The sequence below is a fragment of the Thermobia domestica genome, chromosome 11, assembly GCF_964235325.1.
Source record: "Thermobia domestica chromosome 11, izTheDome1.hap1.1, whole genome shotgun sequence".
Lineage (NCBI taxonomy): Eukaryota > Metazoa > Arthropoda > Insecta > Zygentoma > Lepismatidae > Thermobia > Thermobia domestica.
Genome location: NC_137464.1, coordinates 239,586,048 through 239,603,275, shown reverse-complemented (window position 1 = coordinate 239,603,275; position 17,228 = coordinate 239,586,048). Strand labels below are relative to the sequence as shown.

At 36.9% G+C, this 17,228-nt stretch overlaps 1 protein-coding gene across 3 annotated transcripts in view; it reads left to right on the top strand.

Annotated features, from left to right (window-relative positions):
- Positions 1 to 17,228, top strand: part of LOC145663789 (uncharacterized) — a 71,849-nt gene that overhangs the window by 15,846 nt on the left and 38,775 nt on the right. Inside the window, exon 3 of one of the 3 annotated variants that reach the window (XM_081729876.1) lies at positions 10,199 to 10,307. The exons of 1 other annotated variant lie outside the window; for it this stretch is intronic. In XM_081729876.1, coding sequence (XP_081586002.1) covers positions 10,199 to 10,307 — 109 coding nt within the window. Of the gene's footprint in view, positions 1 to 1,987; positions 2,097 to 10,198; positions 10,308 to 17,228 lie in introns of all 3 variants that reach the window. One more of the 3 variants, XM_081729874.1, reaches the window with a different exon arrangement.

Below are 17,228 nucleotides of genomic sequence, written 5' to 3'. Positions count from 1 at the left end.
TTAAAGCATTAGGAAACTAAACGTGCTAGAGACAAAACCAGAAAGTAATCATGAGGGAGATAATATATGTTGTTCGTGCTCCGTATCTTATCTTTCTTAAACGATCGGCATACGAAAAACAGAAATAATTATTATTTCAGAAATAATAAAAACTTATGTTTTCTCTTAATATTAAACAACACGGCATGGCCATTTGAAAATAATACAATAATTGATTATTCTTATTATTATTTAATGGTTATGATGTATTTATTGCGTCAGTGGCGTCGCAAGCGGTGGGTGATGACCCAGGGCCTCACAAAGTTAAAGAACCTAAATACAAATTAACACTGATTTTATAAAGACCCATCGATTCAATGTAAATACAAACAAATATTAATCCGGATTTGTTTACATTAAACATTACATAATGGAGGCTTGAAACGAAATTATCATCTATTCTTGTAATATTACGCCACTAACATAGGCGACAGGCAGTGAGCTTACTTTAGCATTGCAATAATAAAATCAAACAAATCTTTCATTTGTTTAGCACTAATAACATCGTTGCAATTAATTGATTTCGAAAATTTATTATTATTATCATTATTCTATTTGAAAAGATGTAGGCGTTACGAACTTTTCTTGCCTAGGAATCCGTGAACATTTCTCGCCAAGGTCATCGTAAGAATTTACTACGCCCCTAGCTGTATGTTGCCACAATAAATTGGAATTAATTTCTTTATAATAAGCAGCGTTCGAAAAATGCTTCTGTGCAACGCAAGTGTAATGTTATATATCAGTGTATCATTTCTGTAAACCTCACAGATTTTACTATGATTTGACTGCCGACTGATTTTGTTTTCCTTTCTGGTTCTTTACCGGAAACAAAGGAGATATCTGAGATAAATAAGATATGAAGGAGAGGTTCAGAACAATGTTCAGGTGGTGAGGATGCACCCCGCAGATTTCGGTGAACTAGAAACACGTGACAATTTCTTGTCATAACTTTCGTGGAAACATTCGAAATTCCAGTACGATCAATTCGGTTCGCCAAATTGGCATACTAGTCACAGAGTGTAAAACTACACGAGTGATTAAACGGAATGGGTATTGTGATCTTAGTGAACTCTACGTAGATCAAGGATGTTATAAAATAGAGGATCTGCCCATACGTATCTTCATCCTATGAATCCAATGAAGCCAAAAAACAACTAAGCATCGTCCGAGCTGACACGTCTGATTGGCTACTCTCGTTTCCGCCATGATGGTTGGCTCGAAACATTGCGATTTTATTGGCGTGGAGCGGGCAGAGTGGGTGTGGCAAACTGTGACGTATGGCTTCGCGATTTTCTTGTATGGGCAGATCCTCTATTTTATAACATCCTTGGCGTAGATATCTCATTCTTATTAGTCTCCGTAATTGGTATCGAGTTGTTTTGTGTACACGCTATGTGTACTTGGTAGAACAAATAAAAGTGAGCATTCTGGTCTCAAAATCGCTGAAATCTCGGGTTAAAATTCTAGATTCGTCTGTTAGTAGTAAGAACTATTGTTCCCGCGAACTACGGATTATAAATCAATGTTACTGGCGAAAAGTCCAATTGTCCATCAATTATCAGTTATCCGACTAAATTTATTCTAAACGCAGTATTAAATATTATTGCACATTATTAAATTAATAATGTACCGAAAAATATTTCAAAATTCTCGTACATTTTACATGACATTCAACCAAACAAAAATACGTGGATGGTATTTTTCTTGGGACGCAAATTATTTAAATATATTCTGTAGTTGGTAACCCTGTTGGCAAGGAATGTTTTGATGTTAGTTTCACTTGTGGTCACGCCTTTCACCACTTTGTCGACCTATATATTAAATGATTACCTATCATATAAGAATGTTTAGCGAAACCATAATAAGTAATCTAGACAATTAAATGTCATACTTATATTAGTTGTGTCAATTATTATTATTATTATTATTATTATTATTTACTTTTCAGTTCCACGTATTACATGTAATTGCGAGCGTTCAAAATAGGAGGCAACGTCGACAATTCTACCAATTCTTAGATACACTTCCGCTAGCCACCCGCCAACATATTTCAAAAGGTATAATAGTAACTGAATGGCCGAAAAGTCTTGTAACATAGAAACAGGGAAGGGTAAAGAAGTACAGAATATGTCCTACGTGCGCGTTCTTTTGATGAAAACATATTTTCGTAAGGATATTGAACATAATGTTTGGTTCTATTCAGTGGTGTATTTAGGATTTTGTTTCGAGGGGGGCTATGCACAACACGTGAATAAGTACTTATATTTTTCCTTTTGAACAAATTTTAATGAAGTTGTGCATATAACAAATTTATTTCGTGGGGGGCTTGAACCCGATAGCCACCCCATAAATACGCCACTGGTTCTATTGTATTACAATTCTCCTCGATCAAACATATCTGATCAGCCTACTTAAAGCCTTGTCCGTTCGATAGATACGCTATACTAGTTATCTATTGTAAAGCCCATATGTGAGCTAGGAATTTTAGGAGCAAAATGTTGGTGGAAAAAGTGCAAAATTTACAATGGCGGATTTAGCCCGGAGCCGGGGGTCCTAGGCCCCCAGTTTCTTAGTAAAAAATAATTTAAGCTATTATTTACATAATTTTGGAAGATAATAGTAATCTTATGGTACACCTGCCATAGTCTAGATTCTGGCTAGCTCTCCAGTTTTCACCTTCTAGATCCGCCTATGCAGATAAAGATAAAAGTGGTCGATTTTTTTTAAAAAAAGGCAAATTTCTTATATAAATATTCACTTCAGAGATGTTTAACGTCCCACGATTATGCATCGAGGTAAGTGAGAGAATGTTGAGATGAATGATAATGATGGAACGACGAAAGTGGAAGGAAACGCGAGAACCCTTGAGAAAACCCACGAAAACGGTGATTGTCCATCACAAACCCTACTTGGCTTGAGTTGAAGTTCTGCCACCTTTAAAAAGCGGAATTTTCGGAAACGCAAGGGACAGATGTCCACATATTTGTAAATGAGAAGTTTGTATACCGAATTTCATCTTCCTAGTCTGAGGGTTTAATCAGATACCATGCGCCTTATGCAGAGTCGTTTTGGCGTATGTTTTAGCGACGTACGAAAGGCACGACTACTGTAGGAAACATGTTAGTAGAACACTTTAGTATGACACTAATCATTCGTCAAAAAGACTCTGCATAAAGCCTCATGTTTTTCAACAGAAATTTTTAACACCCTTATTCCCATTAAGATACGTATTTTAATGGAAGTGACATAATAAAATCCCAATCCGAGACAAGTACTGACTATTTTCCAAAATTTATTTCAAACGGTTCAGCCATTTTTCCATTATGGGATCACAAAGAAAATCGTTAATATTAAATTCCACAATACAGCCTTAATATAACTAACCACAGATATATATCTGTAATCTTCAATACCTTTTATTTAAGAGTATAAGTCTACTATGATAATGTCCTTAATAAGCAATTATCCACCTTGTTACTAGTAAACAATAATATCATCTCATAATGATTACAGACTTAAGCTATATCGCAACATTTTTCAACTTAATTATCTTGAGATACTGACCAATAGCCATGTTACCCATATTCACTAAACTTACTTTCCAACAAAGATTACATTCATGTTTATTAATACAGGTAGAGCTATAGGTAATTAAAATTGTTGGAAGCGTTTTTGAGAAAATTGACCTTCAGTGAACTACCCTTATATTTGGGAGTAGGCTAGAAAGAAAATTAGAAAACGAAACCTGAAGAATATTAGAAAAACACTTAGGCCTCGCCTCTATTGCCTCCGAATGCGATTGCGAATGCGAATGCGAATTTCCCAGCACGTGTAAATAAATTGGAGTGCCTCTACAAGTTCCGACCTGAGAATTGCGAAAACCGACGAAAAGATGCGAATGCGAACGATCTCAACATGCTGGGATTGTTCGTCCGAATTCGTGCGAATGGAGGGTCATCTGCAGAGAAATTGAGCGCTACGTGAGAGAAGAAAGTTTGTTTTGCGTGAAACCAGACGACGTTGCGAGGTGCGAAGATTCAAACAAAAATAAAAATAAAGTTGGAAATAGATGTTGATGCCTTAATAAATCGTGTTTTTGATAAAGTTCCATTCTGGAACCAAGTTCATCCAGATTACCACAAACGACACGACGTGAACAAATTATGGGTAGATGTAAGCAAGGAACTTGGAGTGAAAGGTATGTATATTTCTCTTTGTTTTGTCTTTAAAATATGAAGATTTAATTAATAGACGAACCGTAACTGTTTATTCAATTTATATTTTCTTCTTGTTCCTCAAATAATGCTTTTACGAATAATAATGATTGATAAAAATGTGTAATTTATCTACATTCGTCTTCTTCGTGCTCTCAAGACTTTGAGGTACGAATTTTCAAGCAAAATATTTCACACTGAAACTTTGAAAGAGACATTGCAACTTAATTCGGATTCGCAAAACTTCGGATCTAGTAGAGGCACATGAATTCGCAGTTCGCATTCGCATTCGCAATCGCATTCGGAAGCAATGAAGGCGCGGCCTTAGTTTAAAATGTGGTACGAATCCGTTAAACCGTGACGCCTCTAGGTGCGTGTTGTGTGCATCTAGACCGACAGGCACATATCCCAACATCACTTTTTCGTCATGTGAAGCTGACAAACACGTCTAGATCCATTGAAATCTCGAATTCGATTTGCTCTCATAACCACCACAAGACTTCATCCTAGTGTTACTCAAAAGCAGTGTTGCCAATCAGATAACTCAATATTCCGCCACATTCATGAACAAAACTTTTACGAGAAAATACGGCGACTTGAAAATATTTCCAGAATCCCGCTATTACATAGTTAAAAACAACAAAATCAAGAAAGTACTCGCTGTTAACCCATTTTTCACCATAATTTTATCCACTTTGGAAAATGGTTGAATTTTACATATGTTGTTGCTATAGACTCATATATTAGAGAAATAAAAACAAAGTCATCAATATACAAGGATGAAGTTGAAGCAACAATACGACATTTTTAAAAGATATTAAAATTGAGTAAAAAAAAAAGACAAACCATATTAAGTGTTGCATATATGCAACGTCTTAATATGTAATCTATGAAGCTGAGGGGCCGCGGTGGCTCAGTGGTAGAGCGTTCATCTTGGTGCTTGGGGTCCCGGGTTCGATCCCAGCCCCCGCCAAGTGAACTTTGTGGTGGACAAACACCGTGTGCGTGGGTTTTCTCGGGGTTCTCCCACTTTCTTCATTCCACCATTTCATTCATTACTCATCATCACCGTCTCCTTTAGCCTCACCGGCATAAGCGTGGGACGTAAAACTCAAAGATTTCATTTTTTATAAAGCTGAGTAAGCTGTTCTTATCGCCAGTCAATATCAATAAATGCCTCTTTTTCTTCTAAGCCTTTTTGCCAGGGTGTCTTCCTGTTCTGCCTAATTCCTGTTGTGCATAATGACCCTCCAGCAATTTGTAACGCACTTTTGATCTAATCTTATCTTTAGGCAGAACAGGAATTCATGTTCTGCCTAATTCCTGTTGTGCCTAATGACCCTCCAGCAATTTGTAACGCATTTTTGATCTAATCTTATCTTTAGGCAGAACAGGAATTCATGTTCTGCCTAATTCCTGTTGTGCCTAATGACCCTCCAGCAATTTGTAACGCATTTTTGATCTAATCTTATCTTTAGGCAGAACAGGAATTCATGTTCTGCCTAATTCCTGTTCTGCCTAATGACCCTCCAGCAATTTGTAACGCATTTTTGATCTAATCTTATCTTTAGGCAGAACAGGAATTCATGTTTTGCCTAATTCCTGTTCTGCCTAATTCACGCTAAAAGGGATATTTATATTTAAGGAAAATTTAATACTATTTTCCCGACAATTCCAGTTGCTTTCAGGACCTCTTGATTTTCTTACATCGTATCAGCTTCTCTGAAATTATATTAGGATTTATAGACCACCATTATTTTACTACGAGTATCTCTACGCGATATCTGCTGGCCGTCTCAGCGAGGAGATCTGGACCTGGTCAGCGAGCGTGCAGCTAACTGAACTGTAACATAGTTAAAGACATATAACTCCCCTGTGAAAATGTGTATTCTTATGACATGGAAAATTCATTAAAATAATAATAGGAATTTTTTAAAATTTTTTAAAAAAAATTGCCTTAAAAAGATAGTTCAGTCAATATTTCCTTGTACAGAAGCTGAAATATTAAGAATAATAGTAACATAAATATGTAAATTGGAACAATAAGACCTAACAGATTAGGTTGCATATTATATAAGCAATTATGACAACTATTCTTGTTTGGGCAGGCTGAGGTCGGGTGATCGTATTGGTAGCACTTCCAGCAAGGCGGAGGCATGGCTTTTGTACGTGATGCTTCTGTTCTGTGGATTTTCTGAAAGAGTAGTGTGTCAGACTGTATGAGCATTTGTATATGTTTAGGATTGCGGGAAAACACCCTGATTAAGGGAATAGGGCCGTCCTTTTCTTGCATTCTGATTGCGTTGGTGAACTCGATGCTTTGTTTCTGCAGTTCGTCTTTTATCTCTTCTATGCTGAATTTCAGGTCTACGCCTTTTATGATGCATGTGAAGGTAGGGGCGTATTTCCGCTGTTTCATGTATGTTGTGTTTCTTGCTGGGAGGATGTTTTCGTCCGAGTTCTTTTTTTTTGAGTGTGGTTTGCTGGTGTTTTGTGAGGGGTGTTTTGTGTGATGGCGTGGTGAGAGTTCTTCTTTGGGTTTCTTGCATTTGTGTTCTTCTCTGGATTGTTTTTCTTGGTGTTCTTCTTTACATTTGGCTTTTCGTGAGTGTTAGATGGTTGGGAGGTGTGAGGGTTCTTCTTTGGCACCGTATCTATGCTGAGGTCTTCCGTATCCCATTGGAAGAACGTGTTTTCGCTGTAGTCTCTAAAACTTTCTGGCTTGAATGTTTGGTGAAAGAGTAACGAGTCTTCATGGTCTTCGAATGAGATATGTATGCATGGCGTGTCGCAGTCCTTTGTTGAGGTTAGTTTGATTGAGAACCCTATGTTTGTTTCGGTTTTCCTCTCAACTGTTTGCTGGATGTCGTCTGCTAGTTGATTAAATTCTTCGTATGTGTAGTTTTCTTTTCCAGAAGTATATATATCGTAAAAGGGCGTTGGTGTGTCCTTCGCCGTCACGTCCACCATTGGGTTTGGGTGTACTTTTGGAGGATTCTTCCTTTAGGCGATGGTCTTCGTGTGCATTTTTTCCTTCAGTTGATGTAGTTGGTTCTGGATTTGATGGGGTTTGGCTTTCGTTTCTTTTTGTCCTACCTCTACCCATGGTTTTGTAAATGCGGGCGGATTTTCAAGTTTCTATTTTTTGCAGGTGATGTGTATGGTCCTAAAAAGGACCAGTCTGTGTGAGTGTTTGCGGGGGGCTGTGTATTCCCGAGGAAGAGGAGAAGAGATCTACACCAGCGGCTGTCGCCAAAGGCTGTACAGCAAGGATACCAGTGCGAATCTTAGTTATCCAAGGGGCCTCCACGGCTCGATCTTTCTCTCTTTTCCACGAGAAGCGCACAGTGGGGGGGATGACAGAGCCTCTATTTTCAGTAGCACTGAGGGTTGAATTGTCGACGACGGCACGAATCGACGAATTTCAACACTGGCACTATCTTCTTTAGTGTGTGCGCAAGGCGCAATCCTCATCTATTTGTATTTCTGTCTAATGTACTTTAAAAAAAATCAAAAACTCTGATTGGAGGAGAGGCACCGCTTCCAGCCAATCACAGACCACCATTTGTTTACTTTTTCGGAAAGTGATCTTACCAATGGAAAAAAGTGGAATTTCTATGACTCATAGTTTAAAATGAAATTGTTTTAAGTGTGAAGTCAGGGTGAAAGTTTAAAACACAATCAACATTTTGAAGGAGTGCTATTTGAATATTAATATGTAGTGAAGTATGATGGAAAAATGTTATGTTATGAAGGGCATTTATACCGTACTAATAGAAGATTTCCTATGTAAACGCTGTAGCTTACTGTTTACGTTTATAACAATGAAGGTTGTGTGTGGGTTTAGTATGTGCTTATAATAAGTATGATTTTTAAAGTTTTGAAGTGACAATATATATATATATATATATATATATATATATATATATATATATATATATATATATATATATATATATATATATATATATATAATGTAACTTTAAGAAGTTAAAACTGTATGTCCTTTCCGATATTTTAATTTGTTATTGTAGAGCAAACTTTGTTCTTCTAAAGTTTCCTTTGTAGATATTTGGAAGTATTTATCTCTAATAAATTGTGTAATCATTTTACTCAACGTAGTTATAGTGGTTTGCTTTTTACATTATACCGGATAGTTTCACAACATTTGTTATACTAAAAATGATTTTTAGGGGTATTTGGTCACATGCAACAATTCGTTCCACTCGCGTGTTCAATCTAACTAACCCTCACTAGTACATTAAAATTTTATTTAAAGAGTTCTGGAATGGTATTTGAAAATCAAGGGGAAATAGGCACTAATAAATTTCCCTCAAATTTAAATATCCCTTTTGAGTGAATTAGGCAGAACAGCAATTAGGGACAACAGGAATTCCTGTTTTGCCTAAAGATAATATTATATCAAAAATGCATTACAAAGTGCTGGAGGGTCATTAGGCACAACAGGAATTAGGCAGAACAGGAAGTAACCGGGGTCGGCCCAGGCCCCCCAATGCTCATGTGAATCCCCGTGTATTTTTATGAATATTTTTATATGTATTTTTATTGTTATATGCATTTTTATGAACATACTAAACTTGGCATAATTTGAATCCAATTTGCCTCAAAATCCTCATATATGCCTTCTTAGACCCTTGTCTGTAACCAAACACAAATCTAAATGCCCCCCCCCCCAAAGTTACAGAGAAATCGGCATCCTTGGAAATCCTTCATGTTTTGCACGAACTTTTTGACGTTGGCAATACTGCTCGAAAGTTATGAAAGTCTACTTATTACCGTCACATACAAGTGTTTATCAAAACCGCAATAACATCTCTAAACAATTCTTATTATAAAAGCAAGACACCACAGTCTGTAAGCTACGCTCCTGTTAGTTTATAGTCAGACTAATAGATGGTGTTAGCTGCGTTGTCTCCTACTTGACGTCAAGAGATGTCTCTCGCGTGCAGGAAATTTCCAGATTAAACTAACAAGGAACCCCTTGAGTGCGAGCTCAAAAGTGCAATCTCTAGTAAGGCTCGTTTGAAACTGTAGTGTGAACAATGATGACAGGAAAAATATTAGATTTTAATGACTCACCACGTGCAGCAGGGGGGTGACAGAAAATACGTATCCGGGAGGTGCAAAGATCAACCTTCTATTGGATATATGTATTACACTTCACAAAATGGACATCGTCGACGTTCACGAAATGTTCAAAACAAACTATTAACTTGCACTATGAACACCGAATGAATATTGACCCGCCACAGTGATCGCAAACGTTCGCACCTTCAAGATGGAAGTCGAACTCCTTGGGAGTTACAAACCGTTCAGGACGTTCAGCTAGGGATCCACTTTTAAAGAATGCATATATAATCATATTGATATAACGGGGAGATGAGAACTGATGGAATGTGATGGCGCCCGTTACACCAATATGATTCTATATGCAATCTTTAAAAGTGGATACCTAACTGAACGTCCTGAACGGTTTGTAACTCCCAAGGAGTTCGACTTCCATCTTGAAGGTGCGAACGTTTGCGACCACTGTGGCGGCTCAATATTCATTCGGTGTTCGTGGTGCAAATTAATGGTTTGTTTTGAACATTTCGTGAACGTCGACGATGTCCATTTTGTGAAGTGTAATACATATATCCAATAGAAGGTTGATCTTTGCAAATCCCGGACACGTATTTTCTGTCACCCTCCTGATGCACATGGTGAATCATTAGCATCTAATATTTTTTTCTGTCATCATTGTTCACACTAAACTTTCAAATGAGCCTTACTAGAGATTGCTTCCGACCTCGCACTCAAGGGGTTCCTCGTAAGTCTTGGGGAGAACACAAAGTTAGATGTTTAAAATATTCAGTTTTGTTTTCTTGACAGTAATGCAATATATTCTGGCTGACTTATTATTATTATTATTATTTACTTTTCAGTTCCATTTGACACATGAAATTATGAGTCTTCGAAATAGGAAAAAACGTCGAAAATTCTACGTATTTATAGATACACTGCCGACAGCCACGCGCCGACATGTTTCAAGAGGTATAATAGTAACTGAATGGCCGAAGAGTTTTGTAACATAGGAGCGGGTTAGGATAGGGTGAAGAATCAGAAAACATGTTCTGTATGCGCTCTTCTTCTAATGAAAATATTTCTTCCTAAGGATATTAGTCATCTGCTAATGTTTGTTATTGTATTGTATAATCCTCTTCGATCAGATTCGACCACTAACCTAATTAAAGCCTACGCGGCAACACCGAATTGATGTTTGACGAGAACCAATGAACTAGGAGCACATTGTTGTCATACTTCAATTGGCAAATGTTGACGAGGTTCTTGACTCACTAAGAATATGTCGGCCGAATCAGCCTCTTACATCAAAATGTTGGCAACGTCGCTATGAGCGGGTTGGCCGACGAGACAGCAGCGATCAAGGTCAAACTTCAATTCGGATCCCACATACTATAGTAATCAAGTTCATGGCTGCGGAAGATTTTAGAAAATCTGTATTATAATAGCTCATGCATTGTATTTTTCTCTAGTTCTTGTTCTTAAAAAAATAGAGAATACTTTTTAACCGATTTCAGAAAAAGAAAGAGACTCTCAACCGTTAACCCATTAACATTTACATTGTGGATATTTGAATGTGTAACTTCGACATAGGTGCATCGAGATTCTGACGATTCTTTTTTGTTTGAAAGAGTGTACCTTTTCAATGGTCCCGTATAAATTTCTTCAGTATCTGATGGTAATCTTTGAAACTATAGACTAGCGTTTCTCAACCGGTGTGCCGTAAATGGGCCGCTGGTGTGTCGCGAGGAATCGAAACAAAATTATTAATTTTATAGCAATCAAATTGCAAAACGTGGGGGAAAACATATATTTGTATTTCACATTACTAATAAACTCTACTATGAACCTACAATTTTACGTTTCATACCGGGTTACTGTTCTTTACATTTCTAATGTTCAAAAAAATATTTGTTATCATTGTTATGACCATTATTGCTTCTTTATTGTTGCAGACTATTTCGTAACTTTAAAATTTAAAATATCATTCAATCCTTTCAATGGTATTTAGTGATCATTCGTTATTTAGTGATCTTCCTTCTTACAAGTAAACCTTACGTTTGGGTGAATCGAGTTGCTGACTGAGACCCATATGAGAAAGTAGTACTAAATGTGGTTAGTATTTCAGTGAAGTTGTAGGTGCGAAGCTCCAGGGGTTTAGGAGATACAGCTACCAGAACATCACATGGAAGTACAGAATAGTCTTCATACAGTTGGAGGTAAAAGCTCTGTACGACCTCTTGTAACGACAAAAGGTGAATAACAAATATATGGGTATATATAAGGACTAGGGGGAAGTCATATAGTAAGGGTATACCTGACGGCGGCCATCTTGAAATCCGCCATTTTGAATTAAAGTTAAGTTTTTAAAATAGGAATAGGGTCATGTGATACATGATTCAAGGCGCAAATTTAATCAGAAGAACAATGGTCACGTTAATTTTGAGTTACGCAGAATTGGTAAAAAGTTACAGGGAAATTAAATATTGTTGCAGCATATGTATTAGTCCTTTACCCCACCTTGTAAATTTTGTTTTAATGATAATAATTAAATAAAAAGCAGGTAGATAAATATTAGGTCTATGGTAAGAATTGCCTTGATGGTGGCCATGTTCAAATCCGACATTTTGAAGCAGACAAAATTTTTAAACAAAACGCATAACAGTGATACCTTATTAATAGCAAATTTTATTATAACTCCAACAGTATAACCATTTTTGCTTTATCATTAACCAGCACAAAATTAAATGGATCGCTCTTTACGACTACTGCTTTGACGGAATTGTTAACGACAGATGTGTCAAGTGTAACTCGATTGCCTTTGTCAGGTGTGCTCACTATGAGCAGAGCATTTGTGCAAGTGATGCACTCTTTTCTGAACTATATATTGATTGTACTAATTGAGGACTTTTCTGGAAGAAAGACCCAAGTTCAATTATGAATCAATTCCTCTTTGGTCATTTTTCCTTAAATTAGCAACTTGTGAATGCGATAACAAATGCGGTTCATGATAAAGCAAAAATGGTTATATCGTTGGATTTATGGTAAAATTTGCTATTAATAAGGTGTCAATGTTATGCGTTTTGTTTAAAACTTTTGTCTGCTTCAAAATGGCGGATTTGAACATGGCCGCCATCAAGGCAACTCTTACCATAGACCTAATATTTATCCACCTGCTTTTTATTTAATTATTATCATTAAAACAAAATTTACAAGGTGGGGTAAAGGACTAATACATATGCTGCAATAATATTTAATTTCCCTGTAACTTTTTACCAATTCTGCGTAACTCAAAATTAACGTGACCATTGTTCTTCTGATTAAATTTGCGCCTTAAATCATGTATCACCCTATTCCTATTTTAAAAACTTAACCTTAATTCAAAATGGCGGATTTCAAGATGGCCGCCGTCAGGTATACCCTTACTATATGACTTCCCCCTAGTCCTTATATATACCCATATATTTGTTATTCACCTTTTGTCGTTACAAGAGGTCTTACAGAGCTTTTACCTCCAACTGTATGAAGACTATTCTGTACTTCCATGTGATGTTCTGGTAGCTGTATCTCCTAAACCCCTGGAGCTTCGCACCTACAACTTCACTGAAATACTGACCACATTTAGTACTACTTTCTCATATGTGTCTCAGTCAGCGACTCGATTCACCCAAACGTAAGGTTTACTTGTTAGTAAAAGGGTGGATACAGTTTTTAAAAAGAAAGCGTATTTTTAAAAACCTGAGTCCAATATTTCATTGCAATTGTTTTCTATTTTTAAATTAGAATGAAAAATAAGCATAATAATTTACCATGTGGAAAACCCAGTAATAGAGCTTTCTTCTCTGTGAGAAAGAGATCAATAATCACAGAAAAAATACCACTGTGTTTTATACTTCTGTATTTACAAATAATACACCCTGTTTCGAAAAGAATATACGTATTTCGAATGTACATATTTATTAAACTTTAAGACATACGAAAATGAAATTTTACACACATATTTACCAACCTCTCAAGTTCAAATTATAGTTCAATGTTCATATTACAGATGTTCAATATGTATGTCCGCCATCACCGACACGAACAATATCACATCGATACTCAAATTCCTCCCATACTCGGGCAAGCATGTCCTGCGTCACTGATGTTATGGCAGTAAGGATCCGGTTCTTCAACTCTTCCAGGTTCTGTGGGAGTGGTGGTACATAAACGTTGTCTTTAACGAAACCCCACAGGAAGAAGTCACAGGGTGACAAATCCGATGACCGTGGAGGCCAGCTGAGACATGCTAAGTCGCCAGCTCCTTGACGACCAATCCAATGGTTCGGTAGAGTATCATTCAGATATTCACGCACTTGGCGACTCCAGTGAGGGGGTGCCCCATCTTGTTGAAAAATGAAGTTGTCGATGTGCAGCCTCGGAAACAATCAGTTTTGTAACATAGCGAGATACTGTTGACTGTTAACCGTGTTTCCATTAAAGAAGAATGGGCCGTAAACAGATGATCGGGATATCGTACAAAACACATTGACTTTAAGCGAATTTCGTAAATGTCCAGTGACTGCATATGGGTTCTGTAAGCCCCAAATTCGAACATTTTGTTTGTTTACCTGACCACTAACACGGAAAGTCGCTTCATCACTGAACACGATGCGTTGTGCAAAAGTGTTATCATTGTCAATAGCATTCAGAATCTCGTTACAAAATGCCACACGTTTGCGTTTGTCATCAGGACGCAGAGCTTGTAACAGCTGTAACTTGTACGGCTTCATAACCAACCGACGTCTCAAAACACGCCAAATTGTTGTTGACGGCACTTGTAATTCCAGACTGGCACGACGAGTTGATTTTGAAGGACTAGGTTGGAAAGCAGTTTGAATTCGTGCAACATTTTCTTCAGGAACACGAGAGTGGCCAGGAGTCTTTCCTTTACATACACATCCTGTATCTACAAACTGTCGAATACCATCTGCGAATGTTCCACCCATTCGGAGGATCAATTTGATACCTCAACCTGAAACGTCTTTGCACTGTAATCACGGAATTGCACTTCGCAAACTCGAGAACACACAATGATTTCTGCTGCGGAGTAGCCATTTTAAACATATGACGGTTACCAAGCAAAACAGAAGACAACTGACATCTAGCGGCTATTAATATAAACTAGACTATGTATTCGTTTCTCCAATCGATAGTTTGGACAAAATAATTCTTCGTGATGCGTATATTCTTTTTGAAGCAAGGTGTAATATCTATAAGAGTGCCGCGAGAATCCAAGTAGTGTGCCGCAAGTTGAAAAGGTTGGGAAATGCTGCTATAGACTATAAAACACTTCAATGGCCTAGACTATGCTGAGTTAACTACGGGAAAGTAACATGCTTATAGGCAACCGCACACTTTTAACGTGATTGTGGTTGCATAACACAACAGGGGTTGCATTGCAAAGTTTCGGAACACTTCATTTACTCAACATTTAAGTTCAAATTTATATTTAATAGACTTGTTCCTTGTATTTCTCTTTACTTCTCGTTATTAACACAATTAATGGTTTTTTTATTGCAAATTTGACTAAGTCAAAACTCCAACTTCGATGGCTTATCGCTCAGGATCCAAAGCTCTACACAGGGAAATAGCTGACATCCTTATTAGACAAGCCCAGATCTATTCGCATGCTACATTTAGTCAAGATCGGAGTTTTGTAGATCACGTACAATATATACTGTCATTGTGACTGACCTATTTTGTTCAGAGTAAAGAAAAGGTGAAAACAAGTTTGCCAGGAATTTCGGATATTTCTTGTGATCCAACATAGTGATCAGGTTGTATCCACAATCTCCTAATCATATAATACAAAATATATTTGATTACTGCTTACTTGGGCAAAAAAAAAAAAAAAAAGTCATAGCAATACAATCTCAGCAGTAGAAACACTGAACACTGTTTTCACAAATCATAGTTGAAATTAAAAAAAGAAAAGGAAAGAAAGATCACAGACTGAACCTATTACGACTTCAAAATAAAATTGTCATAACGCAAAATAGGTTTTAAATTGTTATTAATATTTTTAGTGTGTAATAATCGTAATTTGACTGAATTTAAGAAAACTTTTCTCTACAATTATTAATACTATACATATTGAAATAGCTTTAAAATTCCCGAAAACAGAAAAGATAATCAAGTTTCCTAAGGGTATGCATATATTTTTGAAAGAGCTTACTTGAATCGTTGATTTGAGAAACGTTATAAGTCACCCATTGGTCGAAAATCAATTTACATGCAGCTTTGATTCGTGAAGGATAGCTACACCGTTGAGTTGTGAAGTAACAGAAGTCGCGCTAGTAGTCCGTGAAGTATCGACCTGCAACAATAATTGTATGTTGAGAAATGTCACAAGTCATTGACTTTTGACACTTCTCAACTCAACGGCTGGCCCAGACCAATCCATTAGGAACAAAATTAATACGGCTGAAATCAAGGACAAATGTCGGAATCATGGGAATGTATTGGGCATAGCGTTTTTATGCAGGTGATCAACCTACCAAAAATTCCTGTATAGGACGTTTCATTGGCGGCAGTTAGATGTGAATATTTTCTGTATTCATAATTTACGAGATAATTCCTCTAAGATTTATCTCTATCACGAAGGCATAGGCAAGAAATTATCAAACGAAGCATGCACTTTTTTTTCCACCGAGCACGTTCAGAACGAGATACCACAGACAGTCACAGAGTTCCACTTGTTTAGTGACGCATGTGGTGGACCAAACAGCAACTATACTCTCATTAGAATGTGTTTATCTCTAATTTCGAATAAACGTTTTCACGAAATTGATAATTATTTTCCCATTCGAGGCCATTCCTGTATATCTTGCGATAGGGATTTCGGCATAATTCAACAGACCCTACAACTTAACGATAGGCTTTACGTACCACTTGAGATTGTTCGTTTGATCTGTGAGCTAGGAAAGAAATTTACTGTGCAGATGGTTGAAATGGCCAGTATTCTCAACTTCAATTCATGGTGGTCACAATACTATAAGCGATCATATCTTGGTGATCTTGTTCTTGTTGAAGACGGCTGAACGCGTATGTTTTCGAGATAATAACTAGCCTGAAACATTGCACGCATACCATAGAGATACATCAATGTAATATTTTGTATTTGTACCTGTGGTTTTCTGCACGATACTCGTGAAATATACCATAGTTTTCCCTTTCGTAGAAATAATGTGTCGAAACTTTGAACCTAACTTAACCTATTCCACCCTAACCTAACCTAATGTATGCTAATATTTTGCTGATCCTCGTGTTGGGTTGAGAAATGTCATAAGTCAAATATATTAAATATTTTTTGTACATTTATTTCTCGATGTAACAGCTGTTTAAACAGCACCGATAGTCGCCCTACATGGCCGTTATGTGCGGACGTGAACGCAGTCACTTTATTACTCTGTGTGCAACGTTTATCACGTCTCTTGTAAAATATAGTTTGCATGACTTACGACGTTTCTCAAATCAGTGATTCGCTTGTAAAATTGACATTTTAGAATTACAACAGTTTTATTCTGGAATGTGCTATGAAAATGATTTAATGTAAAGCCTTTTCTGTGTTGCAAATTTAATAAAAGTCGCCCGAATTTTATTGGAAAAATTCCCATCAAGAGTCAAAGCACGCCTTCAGAATTTTTCCCCCGAAGATGAGTTATGCCATACTACGGGAATATTAATTCCATTGTGAAATAGCTAAAATGTTCATTTTTGGCAATGAAAATAATAGGTTTATGAAACATATTTGAGTGGCATATTTAAACCCTCTTTAGGGCACGCATTACAATCAAAGCTTAACTATAAAAACCTAGGTTAATGTAATCATAACCACTCCTACTGTTTCTT